General features: G+C 37.6%; 1 protein-coding gene, 1 long non-coding RNA gene and 1 pseudogene across 3 annotated transcripts; 1 reads left to right on the forward strand and 2 right to left on the reverse strand.

Moving 5' to 3' along the window:
• Positions 1 to 69: 69 nt before the first annotated feature.
• LOC126592161 (uncharacterized) lies at positions 70 to 964 on the reverse strand (annotated as a pseudogene).
• A 6,637-nt stretch (positions 965 to 7,601) lies between these two features.
• On the forward strand, positions 7,602 to 9,224 carry LOC126593769 (uncharacterized). Its single transcript, XR_007613023.1, has 3 exons — positions 7,602 to 7,842; positions 7,877 to 8,121; positions 9,039 to 9,224. It is a non-coding gene; the product is annotated as an uncharacterized LOC126593769 (long non-coding RNA).
• Positions 9,225 to 13,995: 4,771 nt separating this feature from the next.
• LOC126594338 (pentatricopeptide repeat-containing protein At1g80270, mitochondrial-like) lies at positions 13,996 to 18,224 on the reverse strand. 2 transcript variants are annotated; one of them, XR_007613216.1, is made up of 4 exons: positions 17,930 to 18,221; positions 16,543 to 17,140; positions 14,405 to 15,720; positions 13,996 to 14,262 (listed from the first exon to the last, which is right to left on the reverse strand). XR_007613216.1 is itself a non-coding variant. In XM_050260582.1 (4 exons), exons 1-3 carry the CDS (start codon positions 17,962 to 17,964, stop codon positions 14,473 to 14,475), a joined length of 1,881 nt encoding a protein of 626 aa, XP_050116539.1. In that variant the 5' UTR covers positions 17,965 to 18,224; the 3' UTR covers positions 13,996 to 14,262; positions 14,463 to 14,472. The 2 variants fall into 2 exon arrangements, 1 of the variants encoding a protein (XP_050116539.1); XM_050260582.1 differs by having other exon boundaries at positions 14,463 to 15,720; positions 17,930 to 18,224.
• Positions 18,225 to 20,055: the final 1,831 nt, after the last annotated feature.

Here is a 20,055-nt window from a genome sequence, read left to right on the forward strand (position 1 = left end):
AGTATTAGGTTGCTTCTTTTTATTTGCCTTCTTTTTTTGTCGTTGTGTTTTCGAAGACTCTAAATGTGGCTAATTAGAAGGAATGGCATCCTCAATCTATACACAATCACATTAGATAGGTGTCATTTTATATGAGAATGTCAGTTTTTTGTTGTTGTTGAAAACATCGTTTCAAAGTGAAATATATTGATTATTGGTGATAACCTTGATTTTTTCTACTAGGACATCTTTGATTGCTTTATGGATCATGCTTGCGTCCCATCTTGTGATTGCTGGAATCATGTTTTCTCATTATTTTATTGTCTCCATCAGTTTTGTGTGAAGACATATCCAGTACTGTACGAATTAAGGAAGTGAAGTTAGTTGTGTCAAATTTTTAAGAAATAATTCATGTTATTTTCATACTACTATTTTGGTTACTTACCAAAACAAGGATGGTGCATCCATGTGTTGTCGGTTCTTCTCCTTCCTTTTTTTTTTTTTTTGTGCTTTGTCAAGCATCTTGAAGAGATAGTCCTTTACTCATTTTGCCCAATTGTACTTGTTTATCTCCTCCAAATTCCCACATATTTTTAGGAAACTCCATGTGATGTAAGCTTCAGAGTTTGTAAACAACAGTGACTGAATGAGGTGTGCGCGTATGAGTTGCGGTATCTTTTGCACCCTCGGGTGTTTTGTCTTTGACTGATTTCTTGTATGCTTCTGCAAGGTGCTTCTTCTTGACGATCTTGACATTTGTGAAATATTTTTTGATGAGGTGGTCGTCGTTGCCGAATTTGGTGAATTTATCAGTATTCGGCAGATCAATTCCTTTGTTGTTCAATTCAAAGATTTGGAAAACATCATCACTGGAAATCGCTTTTTATTTATGGCATCCAAATTTGAACTTTTGGTTTTTGTGGTAGTGGTTAATGATTTTGATCAAATCTATGTCGGACTTCTTCTTCCTTTTTGACATAATCATGGTCTCATCCGTGTACGTCTTCAGTAGACTCCAAAATGGCGTATTTGCTAGTTTATCACAGATGTCTTGACATTGTTGTAGATAGACTTGTAGAATTTCATTGCATCAGCAAACTCGATCATGTTGCATATATACTGGAGTTTCCTTCTTCTTTTTAGCTTCTTTTTTTTTTTTTAGTTTTACTCTTCTTTTTAAGTGCTTTCGTTGTTCCATCTGCAATGAAAATTGTTAGGACACTATTTCTTGAACTATAACAAAAAAAAAACGCATGTTATTTCTCGAACTACACTAAATGAACTCACACTATTTATAAAATGAATCAAAATAAACCACAATGTACCTGGAAGGTAAGAAAATAAACTATATTTGTGGAATTACATCAAACTAACCAAGAACGAAAATAAACTCACAATATTTAAGAAATGGAGCAAAATCAATCCACATTATTTATGAAATATCACTATTGATAAGGAAAGTGAGCAAAACCAAACCAAACAACCCACACTATTTTTGAAATGGCAAAATCAATATTAGTCTGTGAACTACAACAAAACATCCCACCCTTTTTATGATTATGAATTAACATAACCCACACTATTTCTCGAACTAAAACAAAAAAAAACACTAGTATTTATGGAATTACAGCCTAATAACCTGTACAATTTTGTGAAATTGATAAAAAAAATCCCAATATTTATGATAGGTAACAAAATAAACACTGTTTATGGATCTAGAACAATATAACTCACATTGTTTATGAAATATCCTACACTATTTATAAGGAAAGTGAGCAAAACCAAACCAAAACAACCCACATTGTTTATGAAAGGGAGCAAAACAAAACCAAAACAATCAGGGGAGCAAAACCAACATTAGTTCGTGAACTACAACAAAACATCCCACACTTTTTATGACCATAAATTAACATGACGCACATTATTTCTTAAACTAGAACAAAAAATTAATAGTGACACACCCCGACCCAAATTAGGGCATGCTGACCGTCACGTGAGGGTGACGTAGCCATGTGCACAGTGCAGAAGCAATAATGATAATAGAGAATACGAATAAATGAAAGCCAACTCATAAGAGTACTAGTTAAGACAAGTGCTAGAATATGTGTGAATACACAATCAAAGTGTAAGTAGCCTAAGTTCAGTCCAGAAAACAACTACTAATGAAACGACATTCAAAGATGCCCTACATTCGTGATAGTCTCTCAGAACCTCCACTAATCCTCGTGAGCCACCAACGAACAAGCTTATCTAAAACCTGGAGGGGTGCAAAATAGAAAGTGTGAGTGGGCAAAAATAAGGCTTTTCAAAAGCATTTCATTATCAAATGATCTAACCCCTCGCTGTAAAACATGTATAATTTTCCCAAAAATAGAATATAAATATATATATATATATATATATATATATATATATATATATATATATATTCATTCAATTCATGATTCACATATCCATATTCATAAGTATGCCATGCCAAAATATAAAACAGAATAACTCAGGTGAAAATAAATTCATGGAAAAATAACATATTAGCTGGAACCCCTGCAGAAGTCTGTATGGCTAAATTCATAGCTCATTAGTCAATCTAGCCGGAGTCACTGCAAGTGACCTATACGGCACTACACTGCACATGAGTCGAAACCATTGTAATGGTCTGTACGACAAAATTGGGTGTAATATAATTATGCTCATTACTACATTCTCATTATAGCTATGTGATAAATCCCTAGTCACCTACGAGTCAGAACCACCTATAATGGTCTGTACGACAAGACTGTGCACCTAAATTGGATCTAATGTGAGCATATGGTGCGAGAGGTGACATTATATACAGGCTTGTGCCATATCTCTGGCTAAATCACTAGCACCGGGGTGCAGGTTTATGAGCTCAATGTTTCTCAATTAATCACAACCGTTATTCACATTCACAATTCATAAACTCACCTGGGGCTTACCTAAGCATCCACAGCACCACAATTACATATATATATGGAAACATCATATGCATATTCTAAATGTAAAACATTTGGCATGGCAATTTAAATCATAACTCATTTAAATGCATTTTCTGGGAAAGATACCAAGCATATACATATATACTTAAAACCAAAAACTCACTCACCGGTATGTCGAAGGGTCGTAGCCCCCGAGCCGCCCTTGACTACGCTCATCCTTGGGATAGGTTATATGCGAAATAACTGAATAAACGTTATTTAAAGTACATAGACAAAACTAGTTAATAACTTCTCATATATTGCTCAAATGGGATGTTTGAATATACGAACGTGATCTACACAACCTCATGAACATCCTCATATTTTTAGAAAAATTTTCGGACCACCCACGTGCCGTCACGCGCCGGCCAAGGCACGGCCAGACACGCCGCCCACGAACGGGCACTTGCCAGGCACACTGACGGTAACCCTAATGGCGTTAGGGAATATTCCGTTAAATAATGGCATATACCGTTAAAACTAACCTGATGCCGTTAGAATATTCCGTCAAAGTTGATGGAATATACTCTCGTCTTCTTCCTTCGACTCCGGTGACCGTTGCCGTCGCCGTCGCCGAAAAACTGGAAATTTGAAAAAACCTTATAACTTCTTCATTTTTGCACCAAAACTCATGAAACTTATACCAAATTGAAGCTTACAACGAGTAGAACACATTCTTACCAATTCCAAGCTCCAAAAATCACGGAATCACGCCGGAAAATTCTGCGATAATCCTGCCAAATTGCAACTCATTGAAACTAAGTCTCCTGATGTCCAAATTGCTTGGTTTGTCTTCTCCGAGCTTCGTAAGGACGTTCTAAAGCTTCCTACAAGCTTAAAATCTCCTGAAACATCCATAATTAGGACCACATGAACAATACTCAAATCAAGGGTGATGGTTTTGAGGGGTTTTGAGGGTTTCACGATCTAAAAATGGCATATATGAACTCAGGGACTTGCAAGGAGTTCGAATCTTACCTTCTTGACGTTGATATGTGTGTGTATGGTTGGTTCCAAAGTTTGTCCATACAATTGTACACATTTAAAAAAAAAAATCCGAGAGGGAGGAGAGAAAGAGAGCACGGGTGTGGTGTGTGGGTGTGTTATGTGGTCCTAGTTTGTCCCCATCAAACCAAAACAAAACACTTAAGTCCTAAGTATTCCAAAACTTAGGAAAAATTAAGAATGAAACCGCAACCTACATATCACACACCATAAGGTTCAAGGGTATAATTGTAATTTCATGCTGTAAAAAATAATACTCCGGGACGAGCTATGACAAATAGTGTTTTTTGAATTAAAGCATAATAACCTGTACTTTGTGAAATTGATAAAAAAAAAATAACGCCCAATATTTATGAGATATAACAAATAAACACTGTTTATGGATTTAGAACAATATACTCGATTCATCAAATCCATAAAAGTTGCTGGTGCATTAGTTAACCCGAATGGCATCACAAGAAACTCATAATGACCATATCATGTCCTGAATGCGGTCTTAGGGACATCTTCATTTTTAATCTTCAACTGGTAGTAACCCGACCTTAAGAAAATCTTAGAGAATACACAAGCACCTCGGAGTTGATCAAATAAATCATCTATACGGGGTAACGGATAACGGTTCTTAATTGTTACCCTATTTAATTGCCTGTAATCAATGCACAACCTCAAAGTTCCGTCTTTCTTCCTTACAAATAAAACTGGAGCTCCCCAAGGTGAAGTACTAGGCTGAACAAAACCTTTATCCACTAATTCTTGCAACTGTACTTTCAATTCCCTTACTTCAGTAGGAGCCATTCTATAGGGAGTCAAAGATATAGGATTCGTACCTAAAAGCAGATCAATAACAAACTCCATATCTCTATTTGGCGGCAATCCAGGCAAATCCTTAGGGAATACATTCGGAAAATATCTGACCATGCGTACATCCTCCACACTACTAGGAGCATCATCATTCAACACCACATGAGCCAAATATCCCTGACAACCTTTCGACAACAATCTATTGGCTTTCATGGCTGAAATAACACCATGCCTCACCCCACTAGGCTCTCATACAAATGTAACTTTAGGTAATCCAAGACAATGAAATGTGACTGTCTTTCCATAACAATTTATCTTGGCACGATTATAGTGCAACCAATCAATGCCCAGAAATACATCAAAATCCATAATATCCAACGGCATAAGATTAGCCAGCATAACAACATCCTCTACCATCACTGGACATCCTGGATATACTCGATCCACAAAACATCTATTCCCTCTAGGGATAGAAAACTCTAAATCATATCTTAGAGGTATAGGATGGGGTTGCGTCACTTGAGCAAATGTATGAGAAATAACAGAATGCGTAGCACCACAATCAATCAATACTGTAGCAAAATGACCAAGAATATTTAACGTACCCATGATTAAATCAGGATTGTTCTGAGCATCTTACAGTGACATGTTATGGATACGCCCTTGATTCTGCTGTCGTTCACCGCGACCTCTGTTAGCATGAATGCCATGTCCTTGTCTTGGCTGACCATACTGCCTCGAAGATCCTGCACTGCTAGTAGTAATCTTGACCTGCTGAGGCTGTCCCCCTTGGTACCACTGGATCCACTGGCTGAATGTGGCTGATATGACATAGAACCTCCCCGATACTGAGGGTCCTGAAAGTACTGATATTGCCCTGAACTACAAGGAGCGGCGTCATCCTAATAATGATAGGCACCTCATCGTCTAGTATGGGCATAACCATTAGATCCTGAAGCTTGCTGGGACTGTACAGGTGGTGGGAAACAAGGCTGCTGGGGTCTCTACTGACTCTTAGAGCATTGAGCAACCCTATGACCTATCTGTCCACAAGTATAGCATCCACCGCTACCTCTCCTACACTCCCCAAAATGCCTATTATTACACCTGCGGCACAAATGAGCACTTGAACCACCAAAGTCTCTCTGTCTCTGAAATTTATGGCCTCCAGTAAATCTACCACCTCTCCTCTACATATTAGAACTCAAACCTCCGCTAGAAGAGCTAGAACTGCCACCACTCCTCTTAAAACTCTCGATCTTACGAGGTCCCTGAGATGCTTGCCCTTTTCCTTTATCATCTCGTCTCTGGTTCCCATTCTTATCTTCTTCATCCTCACTTTCACTGGGCATGTTCTCTGAGTTCTTAATCCGCAGTAGAACCTCATAAAACTCCTGGTAAGTGACACAGGGAGTCGATGTCGCTACAGAATGCCATTTCTTCTTAGTACCCAACCTGAAGCGACAGAGCATCTCAACTGGATTAGCAGCAACCTCCGGATCATATCACGATAGATCAGTGAACCTCCTATAATACTCATTCCCTGACATCTTTCCTTGCTTCAAATGAGTAAACTCTTGTTTCTTACGATCAATGTACTCAGGAGGAATGAACCTTTTCTGAAACAACTCTTTAAATACTCCCCAGTCAACAATCTCCGTTGGGGTCAACTGGTAAGACTCCTGTCTCCACCAAGATGCAGGCTGCTCTCCCAAAAACCAGGTAGTCATCTCGACCCACCTATCAAGAGGCAGATTCCCCTGACTCTGCATCACAAGGAAAGTCTTCTCGATATGATTAAGCCATTTTTTCGCTCCTTCATGTCCTTCATTTCCTATAAAGTGATTCAGCTTCATATTATACACAGTCTCAAGAGGTGTCATCTGAGGAGGACAGAACGCGGACTAAATGACAGTAACTATAGCTTCCCCTAATTGAGCAATATCAGGAAAACTAGGCTCAGCTGAGTGATGGTGCTCTCTATGAGGCAGCATAGTTCTGACATAATACATCACAAGGATTAGAATATTCATGAACCATACAGGACTGCTAAAACTAAGCTCTGATACCAAACTGACACACCCCGACCGAGATCAAGGCATGCTGGCCGTCATGTGAGGGTGACGTAGTGTCACAGCCCGTTCCAAAATATTACATTCGTGGCTGTGAATGGACGAAATTGCCCTTAAGAAATACTAAGTATGTGAAGCTCAAGTTAATAATTATCTAGGTTCCTAAGTTTTGAAAATAAAATGGAATTTAATAAGGATGGAACTTAGATTTTTAGGTTAAAATTTTGTGGTTTGGAGTTAAGGACTGAGAAGGGGCCACGTGGGATCCCCATTCCTTATTTCCCTCCCCATTTCCCGTATACTGTCCTTCATACTCTCTCTCTCTTCCTCAGACCTCACTCTCTCTCTCTCACCCTCTCGAACACACGGGCAACCATCAAAACCACCTAAAACTAATACCAACGCCGGATTTAAAACCACCATTGCACTCCTGAGGACTCCACGATCACGTAGGTACCAGTTTAAGGTAAGTTTCACTTCGAAAACCCTAGTTTCTAAAGTTGCCGTGAATGTGTACTGTTCATGAGCTTTGAATTGGTTGTGTTTTAGGCCAAACCAAGCTCATAGTGAGCTTAAGGAGGTCACGAGGAGGCTCGGAGTGCCTCGTTTGAACAAAATGGACGTCGGGATCACTTGGTTCGAGTTTGGCCAGATTTTGGAATTATTGGAAAGGTATGATCTCGTTGTTTTTAGACCTTAAAACCACTCCAACGTGATAGTAGGTGTTTAGGGCTTCAATTTGGTATAAGGTACGAAAAATTTGGACGAAAAACGAAGGAGAATAGTGAGTTTAAAGTTTTTCCAGTTTTCCGGCGACCGGAGTCCGGCGAAGGACCGCCGGAGAAGAAAGGAGAATATTCCGTTATATTTAACGGAATATTCCTAACGGCAGTAACGGAAAAAGGTTAAGTTAACGGAATATTCCGGGGTTTTAACGGAATATTCCTGACGGCGTCAATTGACACTGTTAGTGTGCACGGCACGTGGCCGTACGTGGGGGCGCGTAGGTCCGTGCCACGTCAGGCACGTGGGGGCGCGTGAGGACTCCAAAAATTATTTTAAAAAAATGGGGATGATCCTGAGGTTGTGTAGGTCACAGTGGTATATTCATATACCCAATTTGAGCAATATATGAGGAGTTATTAGCTAAGAGTGGGATTATGCGTTAATTAACGTCAATTTGGTTACTTCTCGTATAGGCGAGGATTATACGGACGTTGGGCATGGCTAAGGGAGGCTCAGGGACCTTCGACACGTCGATGTATTCTGTGAGTGGGCAGTTTTGTTTTCCGTATACATATATACTTACCGTTTTCCCAGAAATTGAAAATGCATGAAATTATGCTTTAAATGAAAATGTATAAAAGTATATGAGATATATTAGTTGAAATGCCATGCATAGAAGTGTGCGAAAAGTATATAGAATTATATGAAAAACGTGAATCGAATTGCCATGCATGAAATGATATGAATTGATATATGATGCATATGTATGAATTGGTGCGGCGGACGCACATGTGAGTATCAGGTGAGTATTTAAATACTGTTATGATGATGTTGATATATATTGAGCTCAAATCCTGCACCATGGTTTAGTGCTTATAGTATTCACCGCATCGCACGCTCGCCTTGGATCCAAGTAGATGCTGGTCGCACAGTCCACGCGGAGTGGGTGCGACGGGCCAGTCGTAGAGTGTTAGTGAGATTTCGACTGGTGGGTGACCTTAGATTATGTGCATAGATGATTGATGAGAAAGCACTAGAGTGTAATATTAACCATTGAGTCGTACAGACTACATTAGGTGGTTCCGACTTATGTGCAGAAGGCCGTACAGGTCACAGAGGTGACTCCGGCAGAGTGATAGTGATAGATTTTGAGCTCTAGGTTCAACCGTACAGGGCTATTAGAGGGCCTCCGGTTGATTACTTTCTTGCACCTGATATGATTATTGTTGATGCATCCATACTTAACTGTTGAAATAGACATGGCATGGCATGATTGATAAAGAAAAATGTTGAGATAGTAAAAATGAAGTTTTGAGAATATATATGTATATTTATATTTTACATTTCTGGGAAAGTATACAAGTTTTACGGAGAGGGGTTACAACGTTTTGAGAAATGTTTGGATTTGGAAAAGAATTGTTTTACTGACCCACTCAATTTTGGTTTTGCGCCCCTCCAGGTTCAGGAATCACAAAGGTGTGGTGACTACGAGGAATTCGACGGTGTTCTGACAGATTGGACAAAATTAGGACTCACCTTCGGGTGTATCAACGTATAAATTGTATCTTAAAGCTTCCGTACTGTGCAAATGGTTACGTCACTCTCACGTGACGGCCAACATGCCCTCCTTCGGGACGGGGTGTGTCACGTAGCCATGTGCATTGTGCGGAAGCAATAAAGATAAGAAATATATGAATAATTAAAAACCAAACTACTAGAGTGCACTACTAAACAAGAAGTGTTAGGAGTAAGATACAAGAGTAAATACTCCTAATCAGAGCATAGAAAGTCTAGGTGCAGTCCAGTAGGACAAGTACTAATTATAAAGTACCATAAGATGTCCTACAATTATTTTGATATGTCAGAACGTTGAATTCCTCGTACCCAGCAACAACAAGCTTACCTAAAACTTGGAGGGGCGAAAAACAGAAAACGTGAGTGGGCAAAAACAAATGTTTTACAAAACCGTTTCATTTATCAACATTTCTAACCCCTCGCTATAAAACATGTATAATTTTTCCCAGAATCAGAATATAAGCATATACATAAATATACATGTAAATATATCAATTCAAATCATGCTTCACATAATCATATTCATATGTATGCCATGTCAAGATATAACAGAGTAAGTAATTCAGGTGAGAATAACTTCATAGAAATATAACATATTAGCCGGAACCCCTATGGTAGTCTGTACGACTGAATTCATAGTTCAAAAGTCAATCTAGCCGGAGTCACTACAATAACCTATACGGCACTATACTGCACAAGAGTCAGAACCAAATGAAAAGGTCTGTACAACAATACTGGGTGTAATATAATTATGCTCAATACTACTCTCACATAATAGATGGGCGATAATTCGCAAGTCACCTATGAGTCAGAACCATAGTAAAGGTATGTACGACAAGACTGTGCACCTAAACTGGATCCAATATGAGCATATGGTGCAGGAGGTGACATTATAAACAGGCATGTGCCATATCTCTGGCTAAATCATAATCACCCTAAGTGCAGTTTTATGAGCTCAACGTTATTCAATCACATATCACATCATCGATAATTCACATAACCAAACATAACTCACCTGAGCTTACCTAAGCGTCCACAGCACCACAATTATATATATAATGCATCATATACCAATTCATATACGAATTATAAACTTATATCATGGCATTCAAGGCATATTCTCATTAAAACGTATTTTCTGGGAAAAATATCAAGTATATAAATATATACTGAAAACCAAAAGCCCACTCACTGGTATGTTGAATGGGTCGTAGCCCCTGAGTTGCCCTTGAACGCGCTCCTCCTCGGGATAAGTCTCACCTATATGCGAATTAACTATAAAAACGTTATTTAAAGCACATAGGCAAAACTAGCTAATAACTTCTCATACAATGCTCAAATGGGGTGTTTGAATATACCAATGCGATCCACACAACTCCACGAACATCCTCATATTTTTAGAATAATTTTCCGACCACCCACGTCCCGGCCAAGGCAAGCCAGACGCGCGAGCACTTGTCTGGCACACCCACATCAACAGTGACGCCATTAGGAATATTATGTCAAATAGTAACGGAATCTGTTAAAGTTAACTAACGCCGTTAGAATATTCCGTCAAACTTGACGGAATATTCTGTCATCCCTAACCTTGGACCTCCGATGACCGTCGCCGACGCAGGAAACTGGGAAATTTTCTAAACCTTATATCTCAGTCGATTTACATCCAAAATTCATGAAATTTAAACCATTTTGAAGATCTCATCAATACGAACAAAACCATACCTTTTTCGAGTCCTAAAACCCACGGGATTCGCCGGAAAACCCTATGATATTCCGGCCAAACCTGCAACTCGCTGTTCTCGCTATTCCGACGTCCAAATTCTTCCAACGAACCACTCTTAGCCTCGTGAGGACCTCCTTAAGCTACCTATAAGCTTCAAATTCCTTAAAACCTTCAAAATTACGTGTGCATGAACAGTGCACAAAGTCGGGGTTAGGGTTTCTCAGGTTTTTGAAGCTTTCCATTCTAAAAAATGGTAGCAATGAACTCAAAAGCTTACAAGGAACAAGAATCTTACCTCTTTGACGTCGATCCGTGAAGTTTGAAAGGGTTTTGGGTGTTGTTCGTACGTGAGGGAAGAAGACAGAGTGAGTCCGAGGGTGAGAGAGTGCGGGAGAGAAGAGAGAGAGGGAAAGTGTGTGTGTGTGTGTGTGTGTATGTTCCACGTGGGTCACCAATCAACCCCAAAATAACATCTAAGTCCCAAAAGTATGTCACACACACACACTACAAAGTTCAATGTCCAAGGTTAAAACCGTAATTTTACATCACCAATAATTGTATTTTTGAAGCAAGAATTTAACAAGGATTTTAGTTTAGTACCTCTTGTTTGTCGGGAATTTGTTTTTCTTCTGTCATTGATGTGTAGCTTTTTGTTTGAAAATTGGAATTTGAAGTTGAAATTGGATTTTGCAAAATGGATTTTTCTTTGTGGAGTTCAAATTTTGTTCTGTTTGCTGGTTTGTAGGAGTGATTGGTGTATTATTAATGGCAGTGAGGTGGTGGATTGAATGCTGTAACCATTATTTTAGTAACAGGCCTTGGGTTAAGGGGCATTTTTGAAATTATAATTGTTAAGCGGGTTCGGCTTTTTATTGAGCCCGTGTTTTTAGTATTTAAAGGGCCTAATGTATTCATAATTTGTCTTTATGGTTAAAACTTAAGCCCTTTTTATTAAATAATAATTTAGGATGGTTTTTGGGTAAATGAAAGTTATCCCAAGTCCTTTACGTTAACACTCTCCTTGAATTATGAATCTATTTTTCCAATTAAGGAAGAATGAATTAATGTCAACAACGTTGTTTGAAATATATTTACTAGGTTGCTTCTGTATTGGGCATGAAATATAGAGTAATGTTACCATCTAATTGTATTATCATTTGTACTATCTTTCTGATAAAGGTAGGATCCGTCCACGCATGTAAGTCCAATCTCTATTAAAGAGAAATAATGGTACAAATAGTTGGTAATGATAGCATTTTTGTGAAATATATTACCCGTGCAAGTACGTTCCTCTGACTGCACCAAAACCGACAATATTCATTCCCGCGCAATCGCGCATGCATGCTATCTTTCTAGGTGAACGTTTTTGGTCTTTTTATTCTTCGGAAAAGATTAAAAACGTATTGCCCATCATCTGTGGACACGTACATAAATATATTAGGCTTATTTTTTAGGGAACTTTAACGAAAAGCATTCAGTACTGTTCACTTTAACGAAAAACCACATTTTTACACTAAAAAGTCAATCATGGTACTATTCACTTTACCCTTTATTTTGTCCTTATCATTAAAACTCAAAGTTTTCAAGCCATTTTCATTAGTTTTCCTTATTTTTTAATGTCTCATGAAATTCGAATTTAAGTTCACTTAACCCTCTGAAACTCGATTTTAGTTCCACTAGCAGTCTAGCACCCATATGTACTTCCGAGTGTATGCGAGTGTCCTAGCACTATGGTTGAATGGTATACACTGCATGCCAAATTCACAATATCATTGCACCAAATTGAAGGTTACACATGAAAAAAAAAATGTCCCTTTTAATCAATACATTTTTCATGAGTAACTTTCAACTTAAACAAAATATGAAAGTTTTCATCCATCTCTTTCTTCAATCATTTCTATCAAATGAGGCCTAAAGTAACATTTCTTGTGAGCACTATTTAGATTAGTAAGGCACCACCCCCTGCAAGAAGGTTAATTCCTAAAAAATAGTATTGATTAAAAGGGACAACTTTTTTTTTCATGAGTAACCTTCAATTTGGACAAAATAGGGAAGTTATTGTTGTGGCCTATATTTTACTAGAGTCATACAAGAAACGGATTCACCGACTAAATGCTTCTTGGAAAAAAATATTTGGAGTGCTTTCTAAAAATACACAACAAGTGGTTCTTTAGAAAACGTTTCAAGTGTTTTTTTTTTTTTTTTGAACCTAGAAACACTTCTTAGCTTGTTCTGTCACTCAAACTTGTTAAAAAAACACTTCTTGCGATCTGAAAGCGTTTTTTAGTTATTTGGAAGTGTTTTTCGAAGAAGGCTTGCGTAAGATATATAGTCCTCATGCTTTGCATAAAGCATTTAATGATACGATATTGGAGGAAAGCAAAAGGCTTCTATTTGTTTTTTTTCTTCTTTTTTGTTTTTGGATATTAAGGAAACGAAAATGTGAATTGATTCAATCATGCACCACTAGACTAGAACGAGCAAAACAGTCGAGTGAAATGATTCAACCATACAACACCTTAACTTTCCCAAGGGCCAAGACGACACCTCAGAACTTCAGGGATGGTCAATGCGTCGGAATAGGATTCTTTTCTCTCCTATTCCATCCTTTTTCTAATTCCCTCCTCTCACACTTTGCCTTTTGTCTTATAATCTTTACAAAAAATTCAATATAAGACGTTAATGTGGCTTAATCTTAACCATTCAAGTAGGAAGAAAGGGAAGTGGAGAGAAATCGGAAGGGAGAGAATCATCCTCCCAATGCGTCACTCCGTTACCCCAAGCTCCCAAAAACAACATCAAGATTGATCTACTAGTCATTACAAGAAACAGATTTGACCACTGAGCCGCCACGTTGATGTTGAACTTATTAATCAAATGCTTCTTGAAAAGCATTTGAAGTGCTTCATTAGAAAATACTTCGAGTGCTTTTTTAAACCTATGAACACTTCTTGTTCAGTCAAACATGTTAAAAAACACTTCTAGCAAACTAAAAACGCTTTTACTTATTTTAAAAACATTTCTAAACCACCAATAGACGCAAGCGTTTTCTGGAGAAAGGCTTGCGTAAGATATTTAGTCCTCACGCTTCGCACAAAGAGCAGTCAATGATACGATATTGAAGGAAAGCAAAAGGCTTCTATTCATTTTTTTGTTTTGTTTTGTTTTTGGTATTAAGTAAATGAAAATGTGAAATGATTCACCCATGCAGCACTGGACTATAATAAGCAAAACAGTCGAGTGATAGACTTTATACCAATGTGTCAAAAAATCAAGAGTTCCTTCTACCTAGAAGAGATGAGCGAGCTAAACAATTTCCCTTGATAATCTGAAGTCGCGCATTCATGCCCTGCAAAACCTTTCATCCGCAGCTGCAACGATGTCCCTAAATAGCCACAAGGTTTCGTCAGACTCATACATTAACAAAGAGATCCTCCAGCATGGAGAAATAGCTCCTGAATATTAGATTAATTTAAAGGATAAATAGAAAAATATAATAAACCCAATACTAGTAGATAGATGCTCACAGATCCAGGATTCGAACTAGACATTTAAACTACCGGTTCTGAAGAGAGCAGGAGCAACCTCAGATTCCTCAATCAAACAAATCCGACACTGCTGTCTTCTTAAATGGATCAACTTGTGCCAACTGCGCCAGTGCAGATTTGTTGGGAAAGATATTATCTGCTTTCATCCTCTCCCAGATTCCATAAGCTGGAGCCTTGGCATTTACATAGGCCTGAATAAGAGATTGGAACTGACGAAGGTGAGGCGTATAACCAGCCTGTCTCATGCTATGAAATATCTTTTCTGAGTTATGGATGTCCCCCTTTTGTGAATATTGTTCCAAAATTGTCATATAAGAAGTGAACATTGGCTTCTTTTGGTTGTTCTGGGCAGCCTTCTGCAAAATAGAATCAGCCCTTCCAACCTCTCCTGCTTCCACATAGAGTTTCACAAGTGCATCCCAAGTTAATGGCCCAATCTCGCAATCGTTATCTGCCATACGCTTGACAAGATCTTTACCCTTGTCTAGCATTTTATTGTTCGCATACACGTTCAACATCACAGAATAATGCTTGGAAGAAAGTTTCTTCCCTGATTTTAACATCTTATCAAAAACTGCCTCTGCTTCTTCAATCTTTTTCAACTTTCCCCAAGCTTCGATTGCAGCCAAACACTCTACAAACAGAGGATTTGATTCACAAACCTTCCAAACTCTCCGTACTTCGTTGGCATTTCCCAACTCAGCATAAAGGGGAAGCAAAGATTGACAAGCCCAACGATTCTGTTTTAAGCTTCCAGATTCCATGTCCTTCAAAACCGCTTCGGCTTTTTCTTTAAGACCGCCAGCGGCATAGTGCCTAGCCAAGGTGGCTTTTGTGCTGATTTCTGGCTCAATGCCTTCCACCTTCATTGTCTCATAAACTCGCTCCATTCCAGTTATGTCATTTGACTGGCCTTTTGTATCTATTAGGACTTTATATGTGAAGGCAGTTGGCTTGACATCTTCTTTCTCCATTAACAGTAATACAGCTGGTATCTTCTTCTTGTCAAGCCTCTTGTAGAGGAGTAGCAACTGGTTGCAAGTAAATGCTGTGACCGAGAATTCTAGGTCCTTCATTTTGTTGAAAACTTCTTCGGCTTTCTTCATATTGCTGGTAGAGACACAGTATGCCAACAGGGTTTGGTACATTACCTCACCTCTAAAGGATTTTGGAATCTTCTCGAGATAGTTTTCTGCCCTTTGGAGGCCACGTACTTTGGCGATTAAGCCGAGACGAGTTGCATAGTCTCTTTCATTAAATTCAATCTTCTTATGCTCCTCCAACCACTCTGAAAGCTGCAAAGTGCAGCACACAATAGTAAGATTCCATGAGCACAAAATTCATGCTTTTAAGGAACCGGGAAACAAACACAAGAAAAGAAGATGCAATTGTGGTGCAAGAAGATACTACTGTCTTCATTGTATATCTAATCTATTGAGGGAAATGATGAAATGAAAAGAAAGTAAAACTATCACAAATTTGTTCTGCTTTAAATCAAACTATAAGATGCACAAATGGAAGCATTGCCAAATCAGTGTGCTACGGTCACTTTCAACATAAAGCTACAGAATTTCATTAAAGCATGTGAGAACTCATGACTTCAAAGTCAACTTCTCTTACCTTTCATCATAAAAATGGGACTCAAAGAAATAAGTTTAATGAGATGACCATTAATTTATCATAAAAAAGAAAACCAAAAGATCCAGCTATAAGCCAAGTGCAATTGACTCATTGAAAAATATGTATCAGTCCTCCTTCAATTACAATTAAACCAAAAAAAAAAAAGAAAACCAACAACAACAAAGAAGCAAAGTGTGTCATGATTACAACATAAATATATCAAAACAAGAAGCTATTCTATGCAACAAAGACCTGAAAAGTGTATCAAATGCTAGAATACTTCTGAGATAATGCAGGCAGGCTGCCATGTTGAAATATCTCTATTTTTCTTTTCTTAATCAGCTACGTTGGCTTATTTATATAAATAAAACAATTCAAAACGTGATAAATAAATTAAGTGAGAAATTATAAGGCAGCTAAGACCAAATTAAAACTTTTGAGATTATCATCTGGTTTACGAATTTTTTAAGTGTCAATAGAAAATTGAGTCAAAGTACCTGTAATGCCCTCCCAAACATTTGACGCCTGCGAAAATTGAGCAGGGCCATCGATATCTGTGTCCGGTTTATTTCATTTCCTTCTTCTACCCACTTATCAAGAGCACCATGAACAGAGAAACCCGGGAAAGCTAAGATGGCCTTGTAAAGTGCTAAAGGGTTTCTTTTCTTTCGCGATATTTTATCACTTGGATCAGTCTCAGTCTCTGACAACTCTAGCTCATGTTGGGAAACTTCAACTTCTTCATCAACTTCAGAGAGTTCTGGTTCAGAAATTAATTCATCTATATTTTCATCATTTCCATTTATCTCTGGAATTGCTTCAACACTAGATGGTGTTTCAAGTTCAGAGAACCCATCTTCCAAGTCATCTTCCTCGCCATTGCTTTTTGCACCAGCTTGTGAAGAAAGGCTGTGTTTATCCATGGAGAAGTTCCAAGAAACACATGTTGTGTGGTATAGTCTCTTGGAAGGCAGACATTCATCAGACAATGATTTACAGGACTCAAAGAAACAAACATCCTCGTGTCTGTCAGTCATTGGTAGCTCCAAATTAGCACAACATACACGAGAAGTTCCTATGTTGAATGCTTGGTTCCTGGACGCAAGAGGAAAGCTAAGTTTCACATACATTCCCAAAGAAAAGAACCAACAACATAACATAACGAAAGATCCAGAATTTACTAGAAAACATCCTGCATAAAAAAAAAAAAAATAATAGCAGGAAATATATAACTAAAAGAGAGATAAAAATTCAGAAGATGTCATTGTCAAGCTTCTACTAGTACAAGCATATTATGAAATGCTTTGAGACAAAAGAAACATAAAATTGCATCCCTAAGAAACGTTTGGAAACAAGTGTAGCTGCTCTAGTGGTTATTCTCTATATAAAGAGAAAAGTGAGATTCAACGGCAGAAATGATGTTGCTGTAAAATATCCAGTGATGCGACAGAAGATATTTTAACAGTCTAGGATCAAAAGAAGATAAATTTCCAGTCCTAACAGTCTCCACTCCATGAACTTAATTTGTTCCTCCTCTGTTTTTGTTTGTGGTTTTTTAAAAGTCGCGCGAAGCATTTCAATTCCATTCTAATCCCCTTTAAAACATTCTCTCTTCCTTTCAACAAAGATGAATTGAATGATTTCTAACTTCAAGGTAAGACAAATCCTTAAACAGCTTAACTCATTGCGTACAGAAGACAAATCAACACTGGTAAGCAAAATAAAAAATAAAATAAAAACAAAGCAGCCATTTGCACATCAGGTGATTAAGATGAACCCTAAAACCTGTAATCGTTCAGATTATTCTCTCCCACCTTCTGATTAACAAACAGGAGATTAAGATGGGGCCACTGAACCCAAGAGAGAAGGAGAGAGAGTATATACCTGAGAGGAAGAGAAGCACGGCGGAGAGCCCACATGGCGAGAGTCGGCAAATCAGAAGCACCTAACAGTAACAGTCCCAGGGAAAATGGAAATGGCGGTGCTCGTTGAGTAGCTCACTCTCTTAAACCCTAAAACCCTCCCTCTGGCGTCAGGAATTACTGATTTGGGGACATAAGGGTTTTTCTTTTTCTTTTATCGCGTCTCATATTTATGGTTTTTTTTTTTTTTTCTCTAATTTCATTCAATAAATAATTAATATAGTGGCAACTGTCTTGGGCGTCTTGGCCGTTGGGCGGTTCCTTTGAACCTTTGTGTTGTGGTCGCAGAAATTACAAGAAGTCGCAGAAATTACAAGACGGGTCAAGAAGTTCAATTCTACTTCATAAAAAAAAAGGTCGTACCCAGTGCACAAGGCTCCCACTTTACGCAGGGTCTGGGAGAGGTGAATGTCGGCTAGCCTTACCCCCATTTATGGAGAGGCTGCTCCCAATTCAATTCTACTTCATGGAACCATATTTATAGGGAAGGAAATTTTGCGACGTATGCTTTTACCAAGCATGAGTTGGGCATTCCGTTGAACCATATTTGGGAATATGTTACTCCCTCTTTTGCTTCTTTAGCTTTAAACTTTGATTGTATTGGAACTGATTGTATTTGTTCCTCCATTTAATGAATTTCTTTTAATAAAAAAACGATTATTATTTTTTTTAGTACAACGATATATTTTACACTAAGGAGAGGGAGAATTCAGCTAAGTCACATAGTGGACTACCTAATTTGGTAATGAATTCATCATTTACGAGATTCAAACTTAAGATCTCTCACTTACAAGTTAATAGAAATATCACCAAATCGTAGTACTGAGTAGCAAACATAACATTTTCTTTTGTATTCAAGGTTTAGTGTAACTTAAATGAGCGTTTGTCAAAATAAATAAATAAAGTATATTGTAGATTATCCAATCAAAAACACATAAAGCACTTGAGTGCATTTAATTAAAACTTTAATTCCTAAACTAACCCTATTTTTAATTGTAAAAGTCCAAATTGCATTTATACATTGATAGAATATCATACCGTTATGACTACTTTTTTCTAGGTTTTAATATAAAACTACGTTTGGAGTGAGACCATTTTTTTTTTTAGAGAGGGGCAAAAAATTATCTAGGTGCAGGTGATGTTATGATTATTTTTTTTAATTACTTTTGCATTTACAATTTTACCTTTCTATATGAAAAATTAGTCTATATCTTTTTATTTGTACTATTTCTTTCTTTCCTTTTTTTTTCTTGGTATTGAATTTTTATCATACATGGCTAAAGTGTAGAGCCCAATTTCATAAATGTCAACTTTTACAAAAAAATTCATACATAGTCAAAACAAGTGTGTAAAGTAAATCCAGATACCATCACAATTAAAAACAATCCAAACCCTTTCTGGTTTGTGCCTTTTTCTGTATGTTGTGCTTAACTTTTTTTTCTTAATGAATGAGCAAGTATGCAAACTTTCATAGGCTTACGATGAATTTGGATTCAGTACCAAGAAATTTGTTGTTCGAATTCATTAACCTATAGGGAACTGCAAATTATGTAAGTTATCCATAGATTCATTTTGATATTAGGAAAATAAATAAAATGAAATCGTCCAACAAAAACAAGCCAAAAAACTCAACTCCTATGACTGACAACATGTATAGTTTTTACATATAAAAATATTTCTACAAAAAAGGTTCTGCTAAGTTCATTTTAGGTTTCAAAGATTTGGGTCAAAGTACCTATTATTTCCATTCTCCATTCAAGAACTTGAGGTAGTGACTGATGTTAGTGTTCTTTACATTTCTGTGGTGATGAAACTGTTAAGTCAAGACTTAATCTAGGTTTGACTTTCTTTGAAACAATATTTGTATTTATACATTTGTATCACACCAAGCTCTGGTTAGGTCACAGTATTAGGGTGCAGTGTACAATGGGGATAAAGATACATGTAGCAAAGACAAGAAAGACTCATCTATAACAGACTTGTAAGAAAATGCAAGATCAATCTTTAATGTTGTTAGACTATTGATTACTATGCAGCAGTGCAAAGGGAGAAATAGCACATCAAAGGGAAGAACAGAGAAATAGTTTT

Source organism: Malus sylvestris, chromosome 12 (genome assembly GCF_916048215.2).
Source record: "Malus sylvestris chromosome 12, drMalSylv7.2, whole genome shotgun sequence".
Classification (NCBI taxonomy): domain Eukaryota; kingdom Viridiplantae; phylum Streptophyta; class Magnoliopsida; order Rosales; family Rosaceae; genus Malus; species Malus sylvestris.

Bases quoted from the DNA above. Each gene is read 5' to 3' on its own strand.
- LOC126594338 (XM_050260582.1), bottom strand. From the start codon at position 17,964: ATGTGGGCTCTCCGCCGTGCTTCTCTTCCTCTCAG. The intron at 17,141-17,929 runs GTATATACTCTC...TCTTGCGTCCAG, and splicing joins CGTGCTTCTCTTCCTCTCAG to GAACCAAGCATTCAACATAG. The intron at 15,721-16,542 runs GTACTTTGACTC...TGCACTTTGCAG, and splicing joins TGTTTGGGAGGGCATTACAG to CTTTCAGAGTGGTTGGAGGA.